Source organism: Sceloporus undulatus, chromosome 1, assembly GCF_019175285.1.
Source record: "Sceloporus undulatus isolate JIND9_A2432 ecotype Alabama chromosome 1, SceUnd_v1.1, whole genome shotgun sequence".
NCBI lineage: Eukaryota > Metazoa > Chordata > Lepidosauria > Squamata > Phrynosomatidae > Sceloporus > Sceloporus undulatus.
Genome location: NC_056522.1, coordinates 252303798 through 252328365, shown reverse-complemented (window position 1 = coordinate 252328365; position 24568 = coordinate 252303798). Strand labels below are relative to the sequence as shown.

At 42.1% G+C, this 24568-nt stretch overlaps 1 protein-coding gene across 5 annotated transcripts in view; it reads left to right on the top strand.

The window, feature by feature from the left end:
* The first annotated feature begins 263 nt into the window (after positions 1–263).
* The window catches only part of LOC121930980 (serine/threonine kinase 11 interacting protein), a 37957-nt gene continuing 13652 nt past the window's right edge, over positions 264–24568 (top strand). Inside the window, exons 1-14 of one of the 5 annotated variants that reach the window (XM_042468069.1) lie at positions 264–347; positions 1343–1406; positions 2560–2762; positions 10334–10408; positions 10688–10783; positions 12503–12610; positions 12866–12937; positions 15154–15283; positions 15413–15516; positions 16044–16133; positions 19457–19498; positions 19993–20163; positions 20674–20755; positions 20845–21171. In XM_042468069.1, the coding sequence (XP_042324003.1) occupies positions 1343–1406; positions 2560–2762; positions 10334–10408; positions 10688–10783; positions 12503–12610; positions 12866–12937; positions 15154–15283; positions 15413–15516; positions 16044–16133; positions 19457–19498; positions 19993–20163; positions 20674–20755; positions 20845–21171 (1564 nt within the window). In that variant the 5' untranslated portion in view covers positions 264–347. The other 4 variants (XM_042468060.1, XM_042468050.1, XM_042468079.1 and 1 more) reach the window with 4 other exon arrangements.

Here is a 24568-nt window from a genome sequence, read left to right as displayed (position 1 = left end):
TTGCAGTGTGTTTTGGACCGAAGGCCTAGCTTGGCCATGGAGGAAACCCACTGGGGTGACCTTGGGCAGCAAGGGGAAGGCAGTGGCCAAACCCCTCTGGGCAAATCTTGCCAAGGAAACCCAGGGAGAGGTTCGCCGCCAAAAGACAGGAATGGTTGCAAGTAAGAAACTTTGACAAGCAAAAGGGCGGGGCTATTGGAGTCCTATAGAGACTTCCATGGGGACGCTCTAGCAATAGTTACTCTATGGTAATGCGGAAGTGAGTGAGCTGAAGACGGGAAAAGGGCTTTCTCGCCTTGTCTCTATGGTCAGGAAGCTGAGCCAGGCGCCGGCTCGTGACCGTCCAGGTGAAATGGGGGGATCCTACGGCGGCGGCGGCGCCGAGTAGGCCACACGCGCGCGCCGTTGCCATGGAGACTCCTTGCCTGCCGCCGCTCCCTCCTTGCGTCACGTGCTTTCCGCTTTCTCTCCCTTTCCTCCGTTGGAGGGATACGAAGGGAAGCCCCGACTCAGGGTCTCGTGACCGGCCAGCCTCCCATTCCCTTCCCTTCCCTTCGGACCTTCCGAGTAGGGCCCCCGCCGGGAGCCCCTGCGGCCTGGTGGGCGTTGTGGGAAGAAGGGCTGCCTCTCCTGTAGGCGGGGCAACGAGCCTGGTCTTATGGGTCTCGGTACCCCTCAAGGGGGGTCTTGTGGGTCTCATGGGTCTCAGCATCCCTCAGGGGGGTGATATAGGTCTCAGAGTGCCTCAAGGAGGGGCTCTTGGGAGTCTCCTAGTCCTCCAAGGGGTCTTGTAGGTCTCAGAATCCCTCAAAGGTCTCAAAGTCCCCAAGGGAGTCTCCTAGCCCCCAAGGGGGTCTTGTGGGTCTCAGAATCACCCAAGGGGCTCTGGGGGGGTCTCAAAGTCTCCCAGGGGGGTCTTATGGTTCTCAAGCCCCCCAAGGAGGTCTCGTGTGCCTAAAACCCTGTGCCTTGTGAGGTTGCGCCGTTTTAAAATAAACACTCAGAGACCAGCGTTGCGACTGACCACTCTCCTTGCTTTAGGGAACGCATTTCTGTTCTGCCGGAGACTGAAAGGGGTAACATGGCTTCCCAGAATATAAAGAAACCTTGTAGCACCTTTGAGACTAACTAGAAGAAGTTGGCAGCATGGGCTTTCCTAGACATTTGAGGACGTAGACTTAAGTGTACAAAAGCTCATGCTGCCCACATCTGTCTCTCAGTTAGTCTCAAAAGGGCTTCAAGATTTCTTTTTATACCAATTTTGCAGACTAACACAGCTATATCCTTGAATTGCTTCCCAGGTGATTTTTCTTTCCTTGGTTTTTGTCCTCTCTCTTTGCAGATGGCGCCTGCTGCCCCCAAGGAAATAATGCTTCAGAGCTTAGCGCAGTTACTGCAGGATTCTGGTGAGGTTATGATGATTTGATGTGCTTTCCCATCACTGGAACAAGGAGCTCCTAGCTCTGAGTTACAGCCATTACATGGCCACGCTTTGGGGTTTGAGGCAGAAGCTGTTGGTGGTGGCTGAATGAGGAGCTGTGGGAATGGCCTGTAGCAGACATGAGTGCTTTTTAAGCAGAAAGTGGAGAACTGTGCCTGCTGTTGTTGTGGTTGCACTGTGTGCCTTAAGTCATTTCCAACCTATGGTGACTCTAAGGCAACCCTATCATGGGGCTTTCAGACTCGTTCAGAGGAAGTTTGCCATTGCCTTCCCCTGAGGCAGAGAGCCTGTGACTTGCCCAAGGTCACCCGGTGTGTTTCATGGTTGAGCTGGGAATTGAACCATAGTCTCCATAGTCCTATTGCATCTGGCTCTCAGAAAACAGTGCACTACTCCTCAGTAACTGGCATAAGTCAGTATTTTGTCTGCAAATATTGTCTCCGTGCTGTACACCCTGTAAGGTTAAATAAATACAGTAAATAAATAAATAAATTACATGCACAATTGTGATACTCAACCTCCTCCACTAAACTCTCTTTCAGTTGCCATGACCTCAACTGAGAATCCCGTTGAATCTGACTTAAATCATGTGTTGGGAGAAAGGAGGGGTATATAAGTTAGTAAAACAAAACAAATTGTAATTATCATATTTCTGTACTTGAGCTTGTCACCAAAGTAGAATAGTGCTCCTGCCCTTCTTAGGTGGCTTATCCAAAAGGAAGAACACCATTACTTAATTTCTGGGAAGCAGCTTGCTCTCTGTGTTTTTTAATGTATTGGGTTAGCTGTGAGGATTTGCAGGTATTTTTAGGGGTGAGAAACATTGCAGTTTGGGAAGCCCTCCATATCGTTCCATTAAACCTGGCCATCTATATGTGAGCAGTAGCTGTGGTGCAGGAAAGTAGGGAATGCCCAGTAAATAAGTGTGCGATGAACCTAGAACTGAAACACTTTGGATAGCATCAACAAAAGCAACTTCAACATATTCTTCTTTGCTTATAAAGATGGGAAAGCTATGATGCCATGTTGTTAGACTTACATAGTATCAGCAAGTTTTTCTTCATGGTGCAATAAGTTCATGTCCATCTGTTGCTAATGGTTCTCTCTTTTCTTTTTAGGTGACTTGATTCTGGATGGTACTAGCACTTTGACTTTGTTCACATCCACATTGCAGACTCTCACTCAAATCTTTGAACAGCACCTACTGCCACGAAACCAGAATCATGGCTTCATTGCACTCTCATCACACCCTGCTGAAACATCTGCAATCCTTCAAGCCCAGTTTCTTTTTGATGTTTTGCAAAAGACTCTCTCACTCAAGGTGTGTGTTGAATTGCAAGGTTATGAGTGGTGGACCTGTGCTTTTCTTTGGAAAGAATCTTATTCTTCTGGAGCTGTTGTGATAGACCAAAGTGCATGCAACCTCCCCAGAAGCATTTCTGTGGCCCCCAGAGTCCTGTGGAGGGGGCAGGGGTGGGGGTTTCCAACCTTTTTTGCAAATTCTTTTTGCTTCAGAATGTCCCAGTTTGGAGGCTCCTTGGGCCTTCAAGGGATCAAACAAATTTTTTACAAAATGTTTGTTAAAAAAAAAAATTCGGAACAATGTGTTTTGCCCTAGATTGTCCTCTAGACTACATGGGGGCATTTGCACCACATTTCCCCCCACTTCAGTCCTGTTTAGGCCCAAGAGAGTGGCCTGTTTTAAAGAAGACTTAGGCACATTACAGACACGCCTAAAGTCCGTACTTGGGTTAGGAAGGGGCGTAGTAGAGTTGAGAAGGGGCATCACTTCCTGATGCCCCTCAACCCCAGTACGGACTGAGTCTGTACAAAATGGCGGCACCCATCCACACGGGGGGCGCCATTTTGACGTAGCGGATGCATAGTGTCCAGACGTTGCGCAGCGGAAGTGATGCTGCGAGTGCGCGACTAGCGCCTTGCGGTGCCACTTCCGGGCCACAGAAAGAAGTGCCATTTTGGCGCATCTTTTCGGCTGCGTCCAGGAACCGCGCAGTTTGGCCACTGCGGTTCCCGGACGCAGCAACCGGTGACGGTGGCAGAGCGCCCTTCTTGGGCATTCTGTAACACACCATAATAAACAGGAAAGGCCTAAATACCACAAAGGCACCAGATCCCATCATGGAAACTAATTAGGATCCTGGTTAGTACTTGGATGGGAGACCACCAATAAATACCAGGTGCTGTATTTCAGAGGAAGGAACTGGCAAAACTTTCTTGCCTAAGAAAACCCAATGAAATTCATGGGGTCGGTATAAGTCAGCATGTGGCTTGAAGGCGCATGCATGCACATGCACGCACATACACACACAGAGATAGTGAACAGGAAGGTTTTTTTAGGGCTCTGTTAGGTGTAGGTATAAGTCAGCATGTGGCTTGAAGGCGCATGCATGCACATGCACGCACATACACACAGAGAGATAGTGAACAGGAAGGTTTTTTTAGGGCTCTGTTAGGTGTAAAATGGCCTGGGGAGCTAAAAACATGATGAAAATACTCCCATGTCCTCTAGAGGGTCTTTGTTGGCTATATATGTGTGTGTGTGTATGTGTGTGTGTGTGTGTGTAGTGCAGGTAGTGTCCCCTAGACTTCCATAGTTGAGCGCCCCATAGAACTCAAGAGTTTTATTCTGTAAATGTTGCACAACAGTCTATAAATTTGTGATTAAAATGATTTGTTGTAATCTTGTACAAATGAATCATTCTTAGTTTTTTGTCGTTAAATCTTAACATGACTTTAAACAACATGAAGTGTAGATAAACTTTTCTGATTAAGAAAAATCTAAATAGGAAAAAAGGGGATGAAGTATCACTCAGGAAGCTATGTATTCAATGAGCCTTCACAGGTGCTCTCTTTTCTAGGACAGAAAAGCATGCAAAATGCAGAATGTGAAAGATGTATAGTCATCCCTTCTTATCCACAGATTTTTTTATCCACAGATTCAAGCATCCACAGCTTGAAAATATTCCAAAAAAAGTATAAATTCCAAGTTTCAAACCTTGATTTTGCCATTTTATATAAGGGACACCATTCTGTATGCCATTATATTTAATAGGACTTGAGCATACATGGATTTTGTTATTCATGGGGGTTCCTCGAACCAAACTCCAGCGGATAACAAGGACCCACTGTATTGTTATTATACGAAGCTACCCTTAGAGCAGGGGTGAGCAACTTGTGACCATCCAGAGGTTGGACTGCAACTCAATCAGTCCTAAGCAGAAGAATTGATAGTGAGTGATGAAGGGTCATAGGTTGTAAATCCCTGCCTTAGACTGTATCAGACTATTCGTCCCTTTAACTCAGTACAGGTTGGCACCAATTCTAAAAGATTCAAAGACAAGGATGCTATTTCAGATGGTTGTATGTGGAAATACTTGATGTTGAACCTATAGTTTAATGTGTGCAAAGAACATGCTGACCAGTGGATCTTGCTCTAGTAATCTGTAGTGCCTCAAGAAATACTAATACTTTGCTTGATTACTAGGCCAGAGTCAGAAGACCTAGTTTTTCTCAACTGATGTCAAAACTTTACTGAAATATATCTTCACTGACATTCTTCTCTCTCTGGATTCAGGCAATCTGGCAATTTGGTGCCGTAGCAGTCTGTACTTTGGCTATCATGCAGTATTGTGTGTGGCTGCATATTTAATGAGCTCAACAGCATTTACAACAGCTCTGATAAGAAAAGTATTAGATTGCCCCAACGGGTTTATTTAATGAAGAGTATGAAAGGTACTGACATTCCCAATTAAATGATAAAACATCTTGATTGTTCTCTACTTTGTTGTGTGGAAACTAGGGTGTGGGCACCAGCAGATTCAGCTATCCCTGACAGGCATAAGGCTGAGGGGGTGGTGAAAGATTGGCAAAGGAACTTGCTTCCTCTTGGCTGTAAATGTATATTCATGCCGTCTGTTCAAGCAGACAAAAAACAGATTGGGAGACTTGGGATGTGCTGGAGAAGCAGTTCAGTAATGCTCAGTGACTTGGTCTTAAAATAACTTAAGAGAAATGTTGTGGCAAAGATGAGGGCCAGTGAAAAGTAACTTAAGATATCTGATATTAAAGCAAGGAGTAGGAGTCTTGAATTGGTTTCTGTAACTCTGCTCTACAGGTTGTCAGCTTTGTTTACAAAAAATATGTAGATTGGACAGTTTACATATTTACTAAACTTGCAGAATTGTTCAGATGTTGTAATCTAGGGTTTTTCATTTGTTTCCATCTCTGTATTTATTGGGAATAGTAGCAGGACAAGAAGCCATTAGAAAAAACAGAAGACAACAAATTTTGAACTTCGGTGGGGTATCTTTTTTCATGATTAAACCTCAGCAGAAACTTTTTGTGTCATCACTAAATTGCTTCTGGGATGGGAATAAAATCTGAAGTGTTCTACAATATGTGGAATGCTATGATCCCTTGCCATAGAGATAATAATAGTTTATGATTGTTTCTAGGTAAGTGAAGAAAAGATTATCCAAAAAGGAAGTTGACAGAATGAAAGAAGCTTTCATTTCATGACTTGAGAAGGTGGTGTGTGGAAGCTGATATGATGTCATTGACAATGCTGTACACTTTGTTCTGTAATGAGAACACATCACATTCAAAAGGCCGAAGATTGGGATGAGGCTGTACACTTTGTTCTCTAAAGGGAATATGTGGCAGTCAAGAGGACTGAGAGCAATTATATGGGGCAGCCCACCAACATTAAATTGTTATCAGACATCATTCCTTGAAATATAGCTGATATGTGAGTTGTAATACAGGTTTTTTTCCCGCATAACTGCTAAATAGGCAGACCAGTCAGTGTATAAGCGATAAATGTTAATTAGCAACATCTGAAATGAGAAAGAAGGGCAAGGAATACAGTGTTCATATTTGTATAAGTGATAGATGCTAGTAAATTCTCTCTTGCTGTCATGTCACCTGGATACATAGAGTCTTCTTTCTGTGAAATAAGCTTTATGCCACTAGTCAGCTCCAGTAGCTACTGACTTCAATTTTTCCAGTAAGTTGTGTATGTTGTGTTGAATCTTTAAGGACACTGTTAATTTTATTTCCATTCTGCTGGTCATGGTTTATTTAACCAGAGCAGGAATGTTACTCAGATATGGACTGAATGTGTTTGCCACTTTAGTTATCTATGGTAAAATAATTGTGGGCCTTGTTAATGTTTACTTGAGTCAACACAAGAATTAATCTCTTTGTTCAAGAGGGATGTTTGCAGAATCTGAGTCCTTGATTAACCTTTGAAACGTGCTGGATGAGGGCTCCCTGAAGCCCCTACATAGAGTCTGCCAATGTAGCCTTATCCCCAACAGATGCCTTGTCCGGTCACATGATGCCTGCATGTTGACCACTGCCTCAGATCTGTGACTGGGTGAATTGCAGTTATATGACATCATCCAGAAATACTGTCTAGATAAATTGTGCTAGCATGATTGGAGCATATTTAGAGATGCTGATTATTTTGATTGACCAGCCTGCTAAAAAAAGAAAGGAAGAATGATGGTATCTGTGAGGCAGTGAGTTCACATCAGGGGCCAGATCTTAGGATTGGTATCTGATGCCCTCATGTTGGTTTATCTCTGTGCACCACCAGCTTCCATTGCATGCCTCTTTTCCCTCCCTAATCTAGTGTAATCTCTAAAATATTTGTAACTAGAGAGCATCATAAAATTTGATAGCATAGCTGTCTCAGTGATTACTGTTATTTTGTAAGGCTCCATCTATGTGTGTAACATGATAACATTAGGCCCTGCACATGTCTGCTCAGAAGTAAATCCTACTGAATTCAGTGGGTTTTACTCCTTGGAGAAGGCATACAGGATTGTAGCCTGAACTGTATTTCAAAGAGCATCTGTTTCACTTTGTTCCGTGCATAACCTGCTCTGTCATTTTTTGGCTTCAAAATGTCTTCATGTCCTTTTAGATCTTTGCCTTGTGGCCCTTGTTTGCTGTGGGTGAGACTTGTAACTTTACACATGCCATTATGATGTGATCTACTAGTGCAATGGCTCACTTTGTTCTTTTTTGCTATTAATATGGGCTTTAACCAAAAGTCTAAACAAAAAAACTTCATTGCAAATCATACTTAGTTCAGTTTGAATGGTTCTTCAGTAAAAGGAACAGTGGGTTACTGTCGGAACAATGAAGAACAGTGGTGGTGCTTTGTTGTAAGATACTGTGAGTCAAGGGCTGTTCTTCACTTTGACTATCATAATACTGTACAGTTGTGTTACATTAATTTTTGTATCCTGTTGCTCCAAAGCTTAAGAACATGGTGCATGGCACATTCTTTATTTCATTCTTCTAGCATTTCTGGTAGTTTAGGCACAAAAGGCAGACAGCTGGAGCTAAGTCAGACAAGGATCCCCCCCCCTTTTTTTTTTTAAAGCAGGCAGCTGCAGGGAAGCCCTCCCTGGCTGCTGTTTGACCCATCAAAGAAAATATATGCATCTGAGTTTTTCCTAATGAGAGACAAATACAGCTGGAGAGACTTTAACAGGGAAAAGATGCCTCCACCACTGTGATCCCAGTCCCATTGCAGCACACTCTTTTAAAAAAGAAGAAGGAATAATCAGTCAACGATTTGTGACTTCTTGTATGGTTTGACCCTTAATGAAGCTCATTGTTTGGGAGAGACTTGAAATGATCTGTTCCCTCACAACTGTGTTATTTTATCTACTTCTCTGCAAGAATTATTCGAATCCTTCCTTTGAACTTGGGCCTAATTTTATGTAGCTGAAAGGGAGATATGGGAGTATCTCCTCAGAGATGGCAAATGTTTTCCACAGTGTCAAGATGTAGTGAGGAGGCGTCCACTCAACAGGGATTTATGCATGGCATAATGAAGACTTCGTAGTAATGAGTTTTGGGGAGTAACTGTTCATAGGTTTGTTTTATGTTGTAAGTCCATGATGAAGTACTGATATACATTAGCTGACACAGGCCCATTCCGCACGGGCGGAAAGTAAGGGGCGTCCTTTCCGGACGCCCCTAACCCTAGTACGCGCAGAGCATGCACAAAATGGCGGCGCCCGTTCTACATGGGTGCTGCCATCTTGACGTCACGGACGCCTAGTGTCTGCATGTTGCGCAGCAGAAGTGATGCCACGAGTGCACCATTGGCCACTTGCGGCGCCACTTCTGGGCCCCAAAAAGAAGCGGCTTTTTGCAGCTTCTTTTTGTTGCATCCGGAAATTGCACAGTTTGTCTGTTACGGTTCCCAGACACAGCAACCAGCGGCGCCGGCAGAGCACCGTTTTTGGGCTCTCTGTAACGCGCCACAGTAAGCTTCAAAATATATAGCCAAATATCTCAACAACTCTTTCCATTGTATCCCAAGTAAACAATTACCAAAATACAATAGCATCATAGATTTCTTAGAATCATAGAGTTGGCAGAGAGCACAAGAGCCATCCAGTCGAACCCCCTGCCATGCAGGCATACACAATAAGAGTATTCCCGACAGATGACCATTCAGCCTCTGTTTAAAAACCTCCAAAGTAGGAGACTCCACCACTCTCCAAAGCAGCATGTTCCACTGTCAAGCAGCTGTTACTGTCAGGAGGTTCCTCCTTATGCTGAGGTGGAATCTCTTATGAATGTTATAATTACAGAAAGCCCTTCACATTCACTGCGATTAAGAGTGCAGGATCACCATGAAAGTGGCAAATAAACTTTTTTTCCACCTGAGAGAACACCTTTGCCATTGGACTATAATTCCCAGATTCTCTGACTGCTGCCATACTCATTGTGGTTTCTGGACACTGACATTAAGTATCATTTGGTGGTGGTTGAGACTATGACTCTGGAGACTAGGGTTTAAATCCCTACTTGGCTATGGAAACCCATTGGTTGACCATGGGCAAATCACACTTTCTCAGCCCCAGAGGAAGGCAAAGGCAAACTCTGAACAAATCTTGCCAAGAAAACCCATGATAGGTTTGCCTTAGGGTTCCCATAAGTTGGAAATGACTTGAAGGTACAGAGCAACAAACATCGGGGGAGCCAAGGTTAGGAATCTCTGATCTAGAATATTATGATAGCAAAATGGGTCTTATTATAACTGGAAATGCTGAGTAAGGCATTACTCCAGACCATGGTGGGCAAAGTGCAGCTTGTACGTCACATGTGGCCCCCAGGCCCACCCAAGAAGTCAGATTTTGTTTTATTTTCCCCAAAATGCCCAGATTCCTTCTCTAGTGAGTGCAGAAGACATTGTCACATGCTTTGAACCTCCTTGGACTCCTCCAGGACTGAGAACAAAATGTGGAAAATTTTCAAAAACCTTTTTTGCCCACAAATGTCCCAAAATGCTTTCTATGGGCTCAGGAAGGCCCCATGACCCATACATAGTGTGTGGATTGCAAAAAATACAATCTTTCTTTCTTTTTACTCCTGCAAAAAGTGAGGCCCTCAAAGATCTCCTGCAGGGCTAATATGGCTCCCTGTTCATCCAGAGCTGCTCATCCTTGCCCTGGACTATTATTTTCATGTGAAAAGCTAACTCCTAATGAAACTGACTTTCTGATGACCTGTGCATCTATTTCTCAGCATTTTAAATGTCAGTTCTTAGGGAAACTCAGTACTGGAACTCCGATAACTACATATATAACATACCTAGTGATTTTTGGTAGCAGTTCATAATTGCACTTGCAGTTTTCACACTGCCTTCAAGTTGTGCAGTTTGCGCCTGAGAAATGATTGAGGACTGAGCTGGCTGCTTTCTGGGTCCTTGGTAAAGAATGGGGATGGCTTATTGGGGATGGAACAGACTTTTAGTAGTGACCCCTGTTATTGGTGGTGGGATGGAATGATAATGGTGATTTACTTCATAGTGATTTACTTCTTCCTCCTGCTTCTTTTTAGCTCATTTCTGTTCATGATTGTGCTCTGCCAGCTGCTGTGAAGATTTCCCCCTTCAAATCTTTGCGACGTCTAGAGGTGAGTACTGTTATAGGAGTCCTCTTCAGTAGAGGATAGGCAATTGCTTTGTCTGTTTCTAGCTGGAACATGAAAAGCTGTACTTTCTGCCACATATATACAGAATGATAAATGAGACTGTAGTTGAAATTTCATAACTAAGGTTTTGTCATGTTAATTAACCAATATTACTTTCCTTCACTGAAGTCTAAAGCAAGACATCTTAAATTTACTGTACATCTTTAATGTAAGAGATGCGGCTTTTAACAGCTATTTTCTGCTTTTTGCCACCATCTCTAGCTGAAATGTGTTCCTTTACACTGTCTGCATGGTTTGCGGTTTATCTATTCCCAGTTGGAAGCTTTGACCTGTTCCAAATGTGTGAGCTCTCTAAAGGTAAGTGGTGATAGTCATTAGGTTGCTTTGCTCACTTTTGAGAGTTGAGCTCTTTCTTGAACAGGTTGTCATAACTGCAAACTGCATTAGATTCTCAGTTTGGGTTTTTTAACCCAAAGAAGCTATGGGAAACTATTCACTGGAACAGAACTTGGTATGGTTGAAATAGTTTCCCATAGCCTCTTTCGGTTAAGAATCCCAAACTGAGAATCTAATGTAGTTTGCAGTTAACGACAGTCTTTTTCTTGATGGCTGTTTTATTTTTACTTTTGGCATCTTGTTAGCCCATGGGCAAAAGGTTTTGATAAGGAAATGAAGAAAGCATTACATGCTTCTCCCGGCCCTCCCCTCACTGTACCTATACATCTTCATTCCCATCATTGATCTGACTATATTTGTTTTTAATCCACCTTAAAGAATACATTCATACAATGAATATTGTGCATAATTGTAGAGACTTGGTCCTGCAGAGCTTTTTAGTATTGCGTGGTTCTATAGCCAGTTGCTTGACAATATACCTTACCCAGAGCCACTGTTTGGTGTACCCCAGACGGTCAGTGTTCCATTTTTCCTTTCAGGTTTTGGGAGATAGGCAAGGGCACACAACATTTTATTAGCCATTTGGTGCTCCATCTTCGTAAAATAAGAGAAAGAAACCTGTTTCAGTGGTGGACAAATGGGTAGTATAAAAAATACCATAATATTTTAGCTTAAACCTCTTATTGGAAGAGACATTCCAATCTTTCAGAATGGGGACGAAAGCCAGTACAAAAAATAGAGGGTCAGCAAACAATGATGCCATGGGGAAGCTTGTGTGGTCTTTGCTGAAACTGAGGGAGATGGATTTGGGATTCCAGGAAGACCTCTTTCATCCCCAGGGCTGTAGGTTCCCCACCACTGTTGCAAAATGAATTATTACAGTGGGGCTTTCTGTCATCTAAACAGTAACCATTCTCAGAAGTTGTCAGTGAAATTAGATGGTAGTGATGCCATTGACCTGTTATCCTGTGATCCTTAAGTGAATATAAATGGAAAACCTGGGTTTGAATACTGAAGGTACATATATCTGATTCTGTAATTAGAACAGAGCTAGAACAGCCTCCTTGTGTTTGGAGCTGTTTTCTCTAGAGGATGATCCAGAATCCAGAAGTATGGTCTCCATCACAACCTGATCTCTTTGTGAATGGCCAGCCATGAACAGGCAGAACTTCATGGTTATTCAGTATGTGTGCTCAGATGGAAGGACAGAGTCCTTCAAGGAGATAGATATTGGAAGGGGCTGCCCAATGGAAAACTTGTTCTAACTTGAGACAAAAAGCTGGTGTTATATCAATAAACCACCTCCCTACAACATTGATTTCTTGGGGAGATATATATTATCTATAACCTTGGGTTAGGAGTAACCCCCCTCCCCCACCTCATTAAACATTAAAAAAAATCGGGGATCCCAACATTTCCTGTGCAAAATATAAGAATAGTGTAGGATTGCCAACTAGCTGGCTCTTGTTATGCAAGAATTAGCTAGTGAAAAGAAACTTGTTTTCAGTCACAGCATGGCATAGGCATTAGTTAATTGTTGCTAGTATTCAAACGGCTATTCAAGATTTGGCTTTGGGAGCTAGTTCAGATGTTTACAATCCTGAAGGCAAGATGTTGAAAAGGACACAGGGGGCAGCTCTTCCTTATTCACTTACCATTTACCCACCCTTATTCCTATAGGAGATTTTTTCTGAATGTGGAGGGGATCTCAGTTCTGCACTTCCTTGGCTGGAATTACAGACCGTCAACTTCAGCTATAATTCCATTGCAAACTTGGATGAATCATTGGTATGTCGGAGGACCTGGGGGTGTGTGTGTGACGGGGTAGGAGATGAGAACAGAATCTTTCCTGATAGAGTACTGTAACAGAGGGTGATAGTATGCTTATTTCTAGCAGTCTTATATTCCCTTGTTGATAATGAGGTAAAGGAGGACTTATGTTTAGAGCTGTTGTGCCATAGCTCATGACCTAGGGACAATGTGTTCCATAATTTTTCCTTAATTATCATCACTAATTTCTTACTTTTTCTTATTTCCGATAAGCAATTACTGAATGCTTTGAAGGCTTTGGATATTAGTCATAATCTCATCCAGGACTGTGAGCGCTACCTGACAGTAAGTATCTATAAGACAGTAAGTGCCACCCTTTTGGAGCTAATTATGACTAGTTAATAAACTTTTTTCCCCCTTTGCTCCTGTCACTGACCCAGTTCATTGTATTCAGGCCATCTTGCAGAGTCAGTTAAGCTTCTTTTTTGTGTGAGAAAAACTTCTTTCATTGGAAACACTTGTCTTTTCACTTGTATGCTCAATCCAGTGAAGTCAAACACAGCTGAGATGGGGATGAAAAATGTTCTTTCTGATGTGAAAGGCTAGAGTTATGTTTTTCTGCATTCCTGGACATTTCTTGGCTACTGCTGTCCTTCTGAAGTTATTACTGTCAAAAGCCTGAACCAGACCCCCAATTCCTGCTCAGTCAAAGTCATCATCCTGTGGTTTCTCACTATTTGCCTTATATTTTTTGTTTCATATTCTCTTCCTTTATAGTAATGCTTACCTCTTCTGCTTCTTTCCCTTACAATTTCAATATCATTTACTTCACTGCTATATTTTTTAAAACAAAATGTGCTGGTAAGATAGGTTTTTCTGCTGGCAAGATGGAAACTAACGTAGTGTCATTACACAGGAAGGGCTTAAATGGCAAAAGAACTTTGCTCTTGGATTGATTCAAACTTGCCAGTTTTTGGTTGAAAACTTTAAAAATTTAGCCATCATTCTTGTTTTTTATTTACAAGGTGGTCATTTTAAATACCTGAAGTGCCTTTCTTTATTACTTGCTCACAGTAATTATAGGTGGAAGTGATGCATGTCTGTGATCTAAATAAAAAGCCTTAGCAGAAAATTTTGTGTTGACAATAGTGTATATTGTTCTCCTTCGTTTGCTTAAATTTAATGATAGATTCTCTTTCTGCCCCCAACCCCTCAGTTTATTGAAGTTTTACTTTTTTTAGTATGAAAAAAATACATGGTACAACTTCAGGAAAGCTTGAATTTCTGAAAATCTTTGAACTTTGTGCCATGGTAATCTTTTGATTATCCCACAGCAAGTTTTCATGCATAGTATTTTAACTACAATGAGAGACATGCTTACTGTTTGTTAAAATCTGTCTCACCTATGTAATGCAAACTCCAGTTCATATTCAACTTGTCTGCCTTAGATTTATTGTATGTAATATTTAGACAATATGTATAAATGTCTTCTTAAAGAATGTTTTGTATTAGTTCCTGAAAATTAAAATTGAGGTAAATTTTGGGAGATATCTGGTTCTAGAGGGAGAGAAGAACAGGTCGCATTGCCCTATCATGTCTAGACCCAGCAGCTGGAGAAAGACCCTCCCTCCATCTAACTGTCACTGCTGTGGCCTTGGAAGGAGGAAAAAAACTTGCATGTACAACTCCATCAAGCCTAGGCCCAGCAAGTGATGAAAAGTCTTCCTTCCATCTCAGCTGCAACTGCTGTGGCCATGGAGGGAAAATTATTATTATTATTATTATTATTATTATTATTATTATTATTATCATCATTATTAAGATTTCCTTATGAACCTGGCAGGAAAGCATGCTTATTCTAATGTGGGGTATGTTAAAACTGAATTTATCTTATGTATACATTTTTTCTTGGTAAGTAACTCATACCCCACTCACTTGCTAGAGCTAACATTTATATTGGTCTTTAAAGGACTGTTCATGTAGAGGTGCATTGGATCCTTGCTCTACTACCGTAGAATGGATCTTTTCTAGTTCAAGTGTTTCTGCCCCCTTAAGCTTTTGCTTATGTTTTAAAACTATTATCTTGCCTTTCTACTAGGATTTTAAAGACAGCTTCAGTTTAAAAATGTGAATTATTGGCAGCCAAATTATCTATTACAGTAAATGCTTTTAAGATGAGAAGCAGTCTGTCTATTGGAGGAATTGCCAACCCTCCTTGAATGCTGCTTCCACTTGCTGTGAAATTACTGTCATTCTCACTTCTAAATACCTCATGTGGCTGTCATGTGCTTGTTTGGGCAAGTAGAGAATGTAGGTCATGTGCAACACTGGCATATTCATTTTGAGATAAAGAAAGCATCTGCCAAGAACTCTTAATCTTTGTGCTGTTATGAGCCATAGTGTTCTGAGTTTTGCTGTTTTGATTGGCTAGGATTAGCTTGTGTTGCATCACTTGAGGTACTTTTTAAGGGTGTTTTGCATGATACAGAAGACAAAAGAGTGAATAAAGGGGAGAAAAGTATAGATGAACAGTGTTGAAATTTGCCACCTTTTCTCAACAGGTGCTGACAGAGCTGGAATACTTAAATGTGGCCTATAACTTCTTAACTAAAATGCCTGAACTTGGGCTTCACAGCCGGGCTAAATTGGTGACCCTGATTCTTCGTTACAACCAGCTTGATAGCATTAATGGTAAGACTGTATAGGCAAATATCAAAAGTGGTCTTGGAAGTGGGTCAGGGTCATACTGAATTGGAGGCAGAGCACTACAGGGTGTTTGATGGGAAAGGTCTTGACCTTGCCTGGCTTCTTTCTCTGCAGGTGTGGAACAGCTACCAAGCCTTCAGCATTTGGACATTGCCTATAACTTGCTGCTGGAGCACTCTCTGTTAGCACCGTTGTCCTTGCTGCACAACTTGAGAAGAGTGAGCAATCATTTTGATTAGGGATTAGGACAGATAGATAAGGCATGGTTTGTGTTAGACTTGAACACTCTTTAAAAATCTGGAAAAAGAGTTTTGCCAGCAATGATTTCAGTGCACTCGCTGATAGGTGCCTATCTCTATTACAGTTGTAATACATATGGCATCTTACATGGCTGTGGAGTCACAATTTGGGAAGGGATCAGCCAAAATCAAGCCAAATTCTTTATTGGTTGTAGAGTACTAGACTAGGATTTGAGATGCTAGATTTCAGATCTCCACTCAGGTGTGAAACTCATTGAGTAGCCTTGGGCCTGTTGCCATATGTTAGACTAATTTATCCCATAGGATTGTGGTGAAGAGAGGGGAAGACTTTGAAAGCCACCCACAACTTTTTAATGGAAACATAAAATAATGTCATAGCAACGCAGGACTGTTGCAGTGCTAGAAAATGATATCAAGACAGGATTTTAGCTGTTCATAGTGATAAGTTTTTTAAAATGAAACAAATGGCATTATTTTCCCCACAGCTGCACTTGGAGGGAAATCCTTTATGGTTCCATCAGAATCATCGACTTGTTACCATAATGCACTTGTCTCCTAGAGCTATTTCCTGCAATGTGAGTACATATAATTTGCACAGAAGTTCATCACAGTTCAAAAATATGGCAGCCAGACTGGTTGCTGGTACATCTAGAGCCGACCATATTACACCTATTCTAAAGTCTTTGCACAGGCTGCCAATTAGTTTCTGAGTGTAGTACAAGGTGTTGTTATAACCTTTAAAGCCCTACATGGCTTGGGTCCACCTTACTTGAGGGAGCACATTCTTTCATACGACCCACCCTGCACACTTAGGTCCTCTGGTATGAATCTACTGCAGCCTAAGAAGACCAGGCTGGCTGTAGTTACCCAGAGGGCCTTCTCGTCTGTGCTCCTAAACTCTGGAACAGCCTGTCTCCTGTCTGAGGAGATCCATCATATTACTACCCTTGACACCTTTAAAAAGGCTGTCAAGACAGATCTCTTCCGGTAGGCCTTTCCAGACTGACCTCCCACTGCACTGACACTGACATGGATAGCCTTGTCATCAAGAAGATCTCTCGCTTCTAGTTTGTTGTTTTGATGCTCTTGCTATTTTATCTAATTTTAACTGGTTTTCATGTTGTTCTTGATTTGTTTAATTCTGTTTTAAGGGAGGGAAGGGTAGGGGATTATTTCGTTTTTGTGGGTTTTTATATGTACCATATATTTTATTGATATTTGTTCATTTTGTAACTTGCCTCGATCCGTAGGGAGAGGCGAGATATAAATAAACATTATTATTATTATCTTCAATACAAAGAATAACTCATAATGGTCAGCACTGTCCAGCCATTTATGCTGAGGATGAGAACTGTGTGGCCCTCCAAGAGGTGTTGGAGTTCATGCTTCAGTATCCCTTGGCCAGCATAGCCAGTAGTGAGGATTTCTGGAAGTTTAAGGGCAACAACATTTGGAGCACTGCACATTTCCTACCCCTGGACTATTCACAGCAAACAGAAAGTAAATTTTATGATTTATTGCACTTCAACATGAGCCACAATGTTCATCTATCTTCAAGGTGTACTGTTTGATGTTGATCTTCATATATTTATGTTTGCCACATAGTGTCATAAAATAAAGGCTTTCCCATTTCTGTGGCTGCATAATTGACACAATTGTGCCAAATACTTGGCAGTGATAGAAGATGGTGCTATCTTTTCTTCTTCCACCCCAGGTATAAAGGGAGTTTATTCAGGCACACCATAGTTCAGGTTGACCAAAGGAAAGAAATACTACAGAAGAGATGTGGGCCTAAATACAATTTTTTGTTAATAGGTCTACTTTACTTGGGACTAACAATTGGATGTAGGCTGGAATTTGTCAGTCATCACACCATGGCAGAACTTGAGACTCTCATGACCACATGGTGTGTGTAATCCTCTTCTCCGTGGAGCACATAGGTTCTCCCAGCAGTCCTAACTCAAAACAAAGATTTGAGAACATAATCTGTTTTGTGGTACGGTAGTTTCCTTTATGTTCATATAACAAGGTATTGTCTGCACTGAATGAAAAGGGTTCTGTAGAGTCTTAGGTGGATATCTTTTGCATCATTTGCTACCTGATCTTTGTAACTAGGGGGAACCAGGGACCCTCTGGAAGTCAAGTGTATGCTTTAACGCTAATCTGTGGTCCATTCCTGAAAGCAAATTATCAGTTGAATGCTACTGCCTATCAGAACCGAACTGACAACTTCCAATTGTCTTATGTTGCTGCCCCGTGTGGTGAATATTGCTTACTGCTGAAGTCATGATATGAAAAATGAAACTGCTCCATGAAACTTAATTCCATTTGCTGAAGTGGGTTCAGTTCCTTGCGGAAAACTGCTTTGCCAGTTGAAGGGAGTTTCAAAAGCAGTTTATGACATGACATGGGGATATATTGTTCAGAGGATAGCCCCGGTAGCCAAGGTAAAAAACATTAATTGTCTTTTAACTCTGGGCTCTCAGCAGAAGGTATCAGGGCAAGTCCTTACAGTTTTTGGTTTTGTTAATATACATTGTTCTGTCCTTTGCTAACTGTGTCCTGTGAGTATTATAATTTTCTTTATGGTAACTTTACAGTAGCAGTGTCCAATATGCTGCTTCTGTGTAATTTAGCATGAAGATGGTCAAAAAGGCCCACTTTTCCTTTAAAACAAGATAATGTGGACAGTGGAAGCTTTATTTAAAGGAAATAATCATGTCCTTTGGCTGTTCAGCACATTTAATGGTAAGAAGTTGTCCATCTGTCTTCAAACAAGTTCTTGTTTTTCTCTATTGTGATTGAATGTGTATATTCTGTGGCTGAGGACTGTACCTTGTGCCCAAAAAAAGGGTTGGCAGATTTGAACACCTTCTGGTTTTCTGTTTGCATCAGAGCTGGTGGACTTACTGATGGTAAGATTTAGACACCAGTATCTTTGAGACAAGAGTTTGAATCCTGTTGATATTTTAAACATGTGTAACATCCCATACTGAAGTGATTAGGTTTTTTTTGTCTGGTGTGCAGTATCCATATTCAGTTCAAGATCAGAGTGGCACATGTGGTGCTGTTGCTCATGAAGATGCACATTCTCATCTGATGCATATCCATCTATGTCTGGTGAAAATGGTGGCAATAACTCCTGCAATTGTACACAGTCGTGTTGCTAGGGTTGGTGTCACCCAGTGCAGGTGCCCAGAAAGGACTTTCAGGGGTCCACAGTGGACCACCCTGCCCTCCAGCTTCCTTGCTTGTACTGCCCTCTGGCTGGCCAGATTACTGGTAGGGGGCAGCATTGTAGACTTTCAATAGCCCATTTTGGGTTTGGTTCAGCTGCTCACCCAGATCCAGAAGGCACCACGCACCCCTCCAGCAGCAGTTGATGGGGAGTGCTGCAGCTACCTGGCAACCCATTCCGCGTCTTGTGCGGCTACTGGGCAAGCATGAAAGGAAGATGGCACCCTTTCTCACTTGCCCAGAAGCCACGCCAGTCCCACTGGAGGTACCACACCACTGGATGTACACCCCCTCCCCAAGGTGTGCACTCCCCGCACCCTGCTCATGACACCCCTGGTAGTTTGGTTGCACAACACTGTCATTCAATATGAAGATCATGTAACAAAATCAGTGCCTAAATCTGCATGGGGAGATGTAGGATCTCCACCAAGGAGATTTTTCTGTTCCCCATTCCCACACTGACTCACTGCCATAATCTCCATTTTCATGAGTGAGAGGCTGCATCCTTTTGCCAAACTCAAGAACCTGATCTCTCTTAACTGTGAACTCTGTACAGTTTCCATTTGTGATAAACAGCCTTTTTGGAGGGTTTGTTACACAGTAACAAGGAAATGGGGATGCTGATATCCTACTTACTGATCATGGTTTGTTCTTTTACCAGTTACTTCTTGATGAGGAGTCACTGTCTATCGCTGACCTGCGGGTGAGTAGGAAAATAGATTATCACAGCTTTCAAAGGGTAACATTAAGTGGAGTTTTTTAAAAAGACAAAGAATCACTTTCTGATGAAAACAATCTTATCCTAGACGTGACCTAGAATAACAGAAAACCAGTCATACCTCTTCTGTACTAAAGAAAATGTTTAGCTATTTGGTATCATGCACTCAAGATTTGAAACAACATATAGACCCCCAAGATACATGATGAATTTTTGGAGAAACCCTTTCTAAAGATGAACTAATTATTACTTTTGACTACTGTGCTATATTGAAATGATTGTAAATGCCAATATTTTCAGATTTTTAAAAAAAATTAGTCTCCTTTGAGACCTCCTTTCTGTGTGATGGCTTTATACCAACATACAGAACTATTCAAAAGTCACTTCCTAGCTACCCTTCAAGAAAGAAGGATTAAAAGAGTAGGAAGAAGCCCTTGAATAGGCTACCTTATTTCTTTACAGCTCATTCTGCCTTTCAGAATCATTCAAAACTGGATCAGACTGTTGTTCAGCCACTCTACACTCCAGCCTCAGAGAGGGCTCTGACAGACCGCAGTGCCCTGGAAAGTTCTTGTGCTGCAGACCAAAGTGACAGCCAGTCTCCTGGAGAACATAGATTTGCAAGACTCCCCACACAGAAGAGAACTAAGGTGGTTCTGCCATTGGGAGCATTTGGGTTTTGGAGCAAGCATGGGTGGCTGAGTGAGTGAGAGAGAGAGAGAAGAGGCTATTCTGTCATTGGTGTCGTTTAGTAAATGATTGGTGTCAGAAATAAGAGGCTATTCTGATATTGGTGTCTTGTGCTAACTTGCTAGAAGAGTGGAACAAGTTTTAACTCTATACTCTTCCAGAAAAACACACAGTATGCTGTAAGATCTCTAATAATAAACTAATAGAGCTTGTGCAATGTCCTGGAAACCTTTTCCTGGTTTTTTTGTTTTTGTTTGTTTTTGAGAAAGTGATAGGGATGGGGAGAAAACTTTCAGATGTATTGCTGTTTCTGATTACAACCTAAAATCAGACCAGAGTTTCAAACACAACTTTATAAGGCCTTCTTTCCAGGGGTGCACAGCAATTATGACAGTGTTATGATAATGCTATCACTAAGGAGCCTGAGAGAGTCACTTCCAGCCTGTATTTACAGGTTGTCTCTGTTTTAGGGGAAGGTTAAAGTACGCAGGGCCAGCATTTCAGAACCCAGTGATACAGAACATGAGAACAGAGTGTTGCCCCTCTCAGCAGGTAAGATGTTAATTACAATGGAACCGTCACCTAGGACTGGGTGTGCATGAGACAGTTTGCAAATTTTGTGGATATCTCTCTACCCACAGGCTTAGTTCGGCAGCACCAGGCAGAGATGGAGCGCATGGACAGCTTCCGGGATCGCTTTGGGGCACACTGGCTCCAGTATCGGCGGCACTTGGAAGCAGATGGACAGGCTGGGCTTCTTACCCCCTCTGGTAGTCCCACAGTGGAATCTCCAGACAGCACAAGTGAGGCCTCTGAGCAGAGTGAGAGTCAAGTGCCAGAGGACATTCCTGATACAGCTGAGAGAAAGGACCTGGACCTAATGCAAGTTGATAATGTGGTGGAATGTCTCAAAGCAAAAACAGAAGTGGATGTGCTGGCAGCTAAAGAGCAGGAGGAAAATCTAGAAGGTAAATGGTGCTCCTCCTGGGCCACTTTACATTTCCAAGGGTAAGTGAGAGGCTGTAGGCATTCACCCTCTGCATAGGGTTGGCTCAGAGGATTCAAAAATGGCTCCACCTGTGGGCCAGTGAGCATGCTATCTCATAGTATTCCTAGTCCTAGCTTTCTTATTTCTGTCACTGCTTGCTGAGTCCTGTCCCAGCTCAGCCATTTAAATCTTTGAGTGCTTGAGCTTGCCTAAGTAGATGTGTTTTTTCTAGTGTAAGCTTGCTCACCAAGAAATCTGCTTTGATATCATCAGAACATCATATCTCTGATACTTCCATTGAATAATACAGGAAGTGCTTGCTGAAATCATGCTCATCACATTTCTTGTAAAATCTTATATCATGCCCTTGTTAGAGGGAAGATGTTAGAACCTGAAAGTGGTTCCTGTCAAACTTACATAAAATAGAGTCATAGTCTAGCACAGAGTTTAGTGTATATTAGTTCTCTTGGAATAAATAATGTTAAGCACTACAGCACTGTAGGATTGTTGCCTAGGTGGAGATTATAGTCCTGTGCTGCCTCCTGGAGTGCTGATATTTCTCTCTTCATCTTTTAGGTCCCTACTTATGTATTCCTGATAAAATACTAAATTTTTATAATCCCAACTTCCATTATTTCCCTATGGTGGCAGAATTCTGTTTCTTGCCAAACAAGCACGGCTGGGGAGTAGTGGTGATTTTGGGGTTACTCCTTGTATTTTTTCTCAATGTTACTCCTGCAAAAACCTCTTACTCCTTTACTCCTACTCCTCAGCCCTGGGCAAAAACCCTAGTTGCTTTGAAAGGCTGGTGTGTGTGTGTGTGCGCGCGCACACGCATGTACACACACAAGTATCTCTCTTTGCTTCCCAGTCCCTTACCCAGTGTAATATAATAAAATTGTTTCTGGGTGTTTGCATGTACAATATAATAATAGGAATAAAGACTAACAAATATATTTTGTTACTCTTTATTCCTACTCCTACTCCTGAAAAAAGTCTTACTCTTTTACTCCTTACTCCTACTTCCCAGCCCTCCAAACAAGTTAAATTGAAAGCCAAGTGCACAACCAGAAAAATATGACAGCTGATGGAAATCATGCAGATTTCCATCTTGCATAAAAATCTGATACATTGTATATTTGTCGTGTAGATCACACAGAAGGACCAGCACAGTTCTCTTTAAACAAAGGAAGCTTATCTAGTCTTATTTGCTTTTAAACATCCTGGTTCATTCTTAATTAATCAGGGAACTGAAAGCTGTTTGCTTGTAAAAACCAGTTTGACTGTTCCTCGTTCTGTGTTTCCTTTCTTCCCCTGATCACCAAATGAATGCATAGTGTTGACTTGAGTAGAATTGGTCTGGTTCCCTGTTTCGCCTAAGTGCTGAACAATCTCTTCCTACTTTGTTGTGCTTTAGAATTAATGTTTCTTCTGAATCTACTAGCATGATTTTGTTGTTGTTGTGTGCTTCTAAATAATGTTTGACTTAATGCAACTCTGAGGCGAACCTATCACACGTTTTTCTTGGCAAGTTTCTTCAGAGGAGGTTTGCTGATGCATTACATTTTTCCCTCAAAGGAGTTCACAGTGACCACATGTCTCTTAAATAATGCTGGGAGTGGAGTGGTAGACACATATAGGTATATTGATCTTGGATTTCAGTTTAGGTTCATTATAATCCCAATTCCAACATTTGTGGAGCAATATTGCATGATGAAATGCTGGAAGAAAATCCTTTGCTTTCATCATGATTGCGGTGAAGGAGCCATGCTTGTTCCATTGTTAACAGTACTGTATGTTATTCAGCTTCTTTTCTTTTCTAAGTAGTTAGTCAATCAAGTCACAGCCTACACTGTCCACTTCCTTGTGGCTTAAAGCTCAGGAACATGGATCAGATGGGCTGAGGGGTGGGAGTCCAAGGGAGTTTCTTAAACTCCATGTAAAATTTCAAATCCAAATTGGAAATGCATATTAAAGAATATAGTGAGAAAACAAGGGAAAGGAGACAGGTACAAAACTTAATAAATTGATAACACCCTTGCTAAGCAGTTTGGGGAAGATGGAGCATACAAGGAACACCTTTAATGTGAAATAGCTTTGGATTCTCAGAGGTGTAATAACAGAAGACAAAAATTAAAGGGAGCCCAGTCCCTTTTTCTTAGGATGTATGCCAGAGTAACTGGCAGGTATGACTGCCTGACTTGCTTCACCTGTTACCAAAATGGCACATAAACAAGGTGACCCACTTCTCAGCATGACTTGAGAGTGTATGTGTAAGACTGGCTAAGAAGGTGTGAGCAAGAAAGCAAGAAAGCAAAAATGTGGAGCTGAGCACATGTGTGCATGTGTGTGAGTAAAAGAGAGGCTTGTGTATGTCACGAAGAGATACAGGAATTCTGTATAGCACCTTTTGGGACTGAAAGAAATTCCTCTCAGAAATGGGTCTGCGTATAAGAGAATGAGTGTGAGTGAACATGTTGGGGAAAAAGTGAGAGCAACAGTGACTTCAAAAGCGTGAGAGCATGGGTGACAGTGTAGGGCAGAAGCCAGCCCAGGCTCACTCCATGCTCTAGTGGCGCATAGGGTGTGGTATGTTTGCACCATTCCTCCTTGGTTGGTCTGCTGGCCAGCTATTTAGCTCAACATGGCTTTCGGGAGCGGAGCTGCTGAGGCCATTTTGCCTTTGCCTCTGAGGGTTCCCAGCCAGAGGCTGGCAGGGACAGCAGCCCCAAGCAAGGGGTGCCCCAAAATGAGCAGGCATGGTGGTTGAGACTGCAGTGTTTCATCCTGAGAACCAGGGCGCCTTCTCTTCCCCATGCTCCACTTTTCCACGTTCTTTCTCTTCTTCCTCCTCCTCCTCCTCTTCCCTCAGGCAAAGTGGCTGCTCTAAGCATTCTCCTTGTCTGTCTCTTCCCATCCAGGATGCACAAGTTTAGGAAGCAGAGAAGAAGGAAGTATCAGGGCCTCCAAGTGAGCAACTGTTACGTCCTTCCCCCCAGAATTGCACCCCACAGATTGAGAACAACTGATATAATTTATTTAAGTGTTGGATCAATACCTGTTAAAACTTCTTCAACCAGTGTTTTTTATTACTTCTCAGCATTCACTATGGGCTGTGAAATCCTGTTGTTCTTTTATTATTATTATTAACCTTTATTTATGAAGCGCTGTAAATTTACACAGCGCTGTACATGCAATCTTTTTAGTTAGACGGTTCCCTGCCCTTGGGCTTACAATCTAAAAAGACATGACACAAAAAGAGAAGGGAGTGGTGGAGGGAAAGGGTAAGAGGTCCAGCAGTTCCTCTCTACCTCCAAGGCCTGGACCAAGGCAGATGGACTGGAGGGAGGGCTTGGCTTCATAATGGATGATTAATC